Source organism: Herpailurus yagouaroundi, unplaced genomic scaffold, assembly GCF_014898765.1.
Source record: "Herpailurus yagouaroundi ecotype Mexico unplaced genomic scaffold, PumYag 569, whole genome shotgun sequence".
Taxonomy (NCBI): domain Eukaryota; kingdom Metazoa; phylum Chordata; class Mammalia; order Carnivora; family Felidae; genus Herpailurus; species Herpailurus yagouaroundi.
The window spans coordinates 1,754,480-1,758,197 of NW_024412786.1; the positions used below are offsets into that span (position 1 = coordinate 1,754,480).

General features: G+C 56.4%; 1 protein-coding gene across 1 annotated transcript in view; it reads right to left on the reverse strand.

Annotated features, from left to right (window-relative positions):
* NRXN2 (neurexin 2) overlaps window positions 1–3,718 on the reverse strand; it is a gene marked incomplete at its 5' end in the record, with an annotated part of 99,512 nt that overhangs the window by 83,137 nt on the left and 12,657 nt on the right. Inside the window, one exon of the mRNA XM_040465792.1 lies at window positions 2,253–2,270. Within this exon, the coding sequence (XP_040321726.1) occupies window positions 2,253–2,270 (18 nt within the window). The remainder of the gene's footprint in view (window positions 1–2,252; window positions 2,271–3,718) is intronic.

Genomic DNA, 3,718 nt, shown 5'->3' on the forward strand with positions numbered 1-3,718 from the left:
CATGCATGCACTCTCACACATGGCACATACACACTCACACACGCACCTACACACATACACACACATGACACATGCACACACGCACCTGCACACACACTCTCTCACACGTGCACACACACTCACATGTGCACACATGTACACATTCTCTCACACACATTGTACAGATACACTCTCACATTCACCTGCACACACACACGTAACACACACGTGCACACACGCACGCATACACTCTCATACATGGCACATACACGCTCACACGTGACACACACATGCATCTGCACACACACATACACACTCACACATATGACACACTCTCACACACGCACGTGCACACATACACACTCTCATACATGCACCTGTATACATACACTCCCTCATACATGTGCACACATGTACACACATTCTCATACGCACCTGCACACATGCATGTGCACAGATACACTCACGCACACCTACACACATACATGTGACACACACATGCACACACATATGCATACACTTTCACACATGTGGCACACATACACACTCTCACGCATGCACCTGCACACACACTCTCCCGCATGTGACACATATACACACACTCACACACCTGCACACACATATTCACACATGTGACACATATACACATTCACACATGCACCCACACACATACACTCTCACACACGCATGTGCACACACACACACTCATACAGGCACCTGTATACATACACACTCCCTCACACACATGACACATATACACACACTCTCATGCACCTGCACACACATACACTCACACACGTGACACATATACACACTCTCACACACACACCTGCACACACATACACATACATTCTCTCATACATATGACACATATACACTCTCACACATGTATACACACATGTTCACACACATCCACACTCACAATGCACACAGATACACTCACTCACATGTGCATGCAGATACACACACACTGTCTCTCACACATGCACTCTCTCTCTCTCTCACACACACACACACACACACACACACAGATGGGTGCCTGCCCACCAGGACCCGGGAAACTGAAGACTTCCAAGGAGAAGAGGCATCTATCAGTAAGAGACAAGCCGAACCGCGGACCCCACAAGGAAAAAGGGGTTCCAGCCCACACTCAAGCCCAAAGTACCTCCCTTCTTTCTTGCCCAGGACTCCTGCATCCTGGGTGCTCCCCCTGCTCCTCCCACACCAGAGCCCAGGCCCAGGGAGCTCTCAGCCTAGAGCTGCTGCATCCCTCCCACCTGCCACTTGCTTCTTGCTTCTCCAGGAAACGCGCATGGGACACCTTGCCACCTGCCCTCTCTACGGTGGCCATGTGGGCGCCCCCGCGCCCCTGCCCCCCCATCCCACGTGATCTTCCCCTCTCCATGATCTAGTCCACCCCGGAGGCGGGAAAGGGCCAGGGAAAACCACAGCAAGAGGGGAAGGTTCAGAGAATGACAGGAGCCCAGAGAGAGCCTGGGGACCGGCAGAGCCAAAGAAAGAGGTCCAGGGACAGAGCCCTAGTGAAAAAGAAAAGTAAATATAGAAACCAGAGAGAGAGAGAGAGAGAGAGAGAAGGCAAAACAAAAGACAGGGAAAGAATGGACAGAGGGACTCCGAAGAGAGGCACACTCCGGCCCTTGCCCTTGCCCTTGCCCTCGGCCTGGGCTGAAGGAAGAAGCAGACCGCCCCTACCGACCGGCCCCGTGGGGCAGGGGCCAGGGGTCTGCCCCAGTGTCAATCAGGGCAGAGAAGCTGCCACCCACCTACACCTGCTGCCCCGGGGACCCGGGCCCCCGCCCCTGCCTGCATTCTTCAGAGCCCAGAGCAGACTGTACATGAGCACCGTCCCCACCTCCCCCCCGCCCCGGCCCCCCGGCTGCATGGCCCTCTTAAGCCTCCTCAGCGGGGCTGGGCAAAAGGGTGCCCCCTCACTCACTTCTCACTCCTCCAGTCCCCTCCCCTCACCCTCACTCCAGTCTCCTCCCTAAGAAGACTCGCCAGTCGCAGCCTGGCCCCGAAGACTGGGAGTGGAAGGGCCTGCCCTCTGCCCAGCAGTTCTCCCCAGCAAAGCAATAAAGAGGGAACAGGCAAGGGGCGGGGCTGAGGGAGCCGAGAGGACACCCAGACATCCTTCCCCAAGGGGTCCCAACCATGGGCAGGAGAGGGAGCCCGCAGGTGGCCAACGACACACCCTGGCACAAGCCCGCACGGGGATCGATCCGCCACCCCAGTGACCAGAAAGCATCACTCACCTTCCATGGGGTGCTCCTCTGTAAGTCAGCGAGGGTCAGGAAAGGGTGAGGCAGAGAGAGAGAAAAAGGGAAGACTAGTTAGTGAGGGTGCCGAGGACGGGGTCTCAAGGGGAGAGATGAGTTCAAGGTCCCGGTGCCCCGCCGTCCCTCCCCGAGGCCCTGACACAAGTCACCCACGCCGGAAGGCTCTGCTAGGGACAACATAGAGACAGAGCTGTTCCCTGAGTCAGTGCCTCACACACAGGGTCACACGGTCCAGGAGGACCCACGTCTCATGGTGCATTTCAGGAAACTGAGGCCCGGGGCAGGGAAATGAGCGCTCAAGGTCACATGGAGAATCAGAGGCAGAACCAGGCGCAGCAGTCAGGCAGTCTTGACTCTCCCAGGCACAGCTCCTCCCCTGCCTTCCACTGTGGCTCAGAGACAGATGGGGACACGCTCACACTCAGTGACACACTGACACACATAGGTACTTAGCGATCCAGAGACGCATATAATCTCTCACGCAACTCACCCTCGAGGCCTTTGCACACCCAGACCCAACCACCACCCCGCCACCCACCCGGGGAGAACAGTCACCCACACGCAGTCACAAAACACAGTTCGGCCTCCAAGGGCTGTGTGACTCCAGTCACTTAACCTCCCTGAGCTACTACCAGTCCCTCTTCCGTAAACATGACAGACATGGACCACATCGTTTCTGCGGCCCCTGTGGCTCGGGTTCTGTGATTCTAGGAAAAACAGCTGGGTGAAGTGAAGTGCCCCCCAGGGCTGGATGGGCCACTTCAGGGGTGGGACGGGGTCCCATTGCAGCGGGCCCATCCCTAAGTTACGTCACAGCCTTTGGGTAGCCAGCCCTCACCTTATTAGGGGTCTGCCTGGGCCTGGCCCTGAAGTGCACCAAATGGGTCAAGAGAGGGTAGAAGGGGGAGAGAGGAGATGCAGTTCCTTCAATTAGGCTGCAACTCCTCGAGTAGGCGGGGCTCTGGCCTGCTCTGTGGGGGGCTGTGCCCCCCCCCCAGCCCGTCTCCAGACATTTCTCAGGCTCCACCTACTGAAGCCGCAGGTGGGAAGAGAATCTGCACAACCTACGAATATACAGACCCAGGGGCGCCTGGGGGGCTCAGTCGGTTGAGCTCCGACTTCGGCTCAGGTCACGATCTCGCGGTTCGTGAGTTCGAGCCCCGCATCGGCCTCTCTGCTGACAGCTCAGAGCCTGGAGCCTGCTTGGGATTCTGTGTCTCCCTCTCTCTCTGCCCCTCCCCCGCTCACAGTCTGTCTCTCTCTCTTTTTTTTTTTTAACTTTATTTATTTTTTATTTTTTTTTAACGTTTATTTATTTTTGAGACAGAGAGAGACAGAGTGTGAACGGGGGAGGGTCAGAGAGAGGGAGACACAGAATCTGAAACAGGCTCCAGTCTCCGAGCCGTCAGCACAGAGCCCGACGCGGGGCTCGAACTCACAGA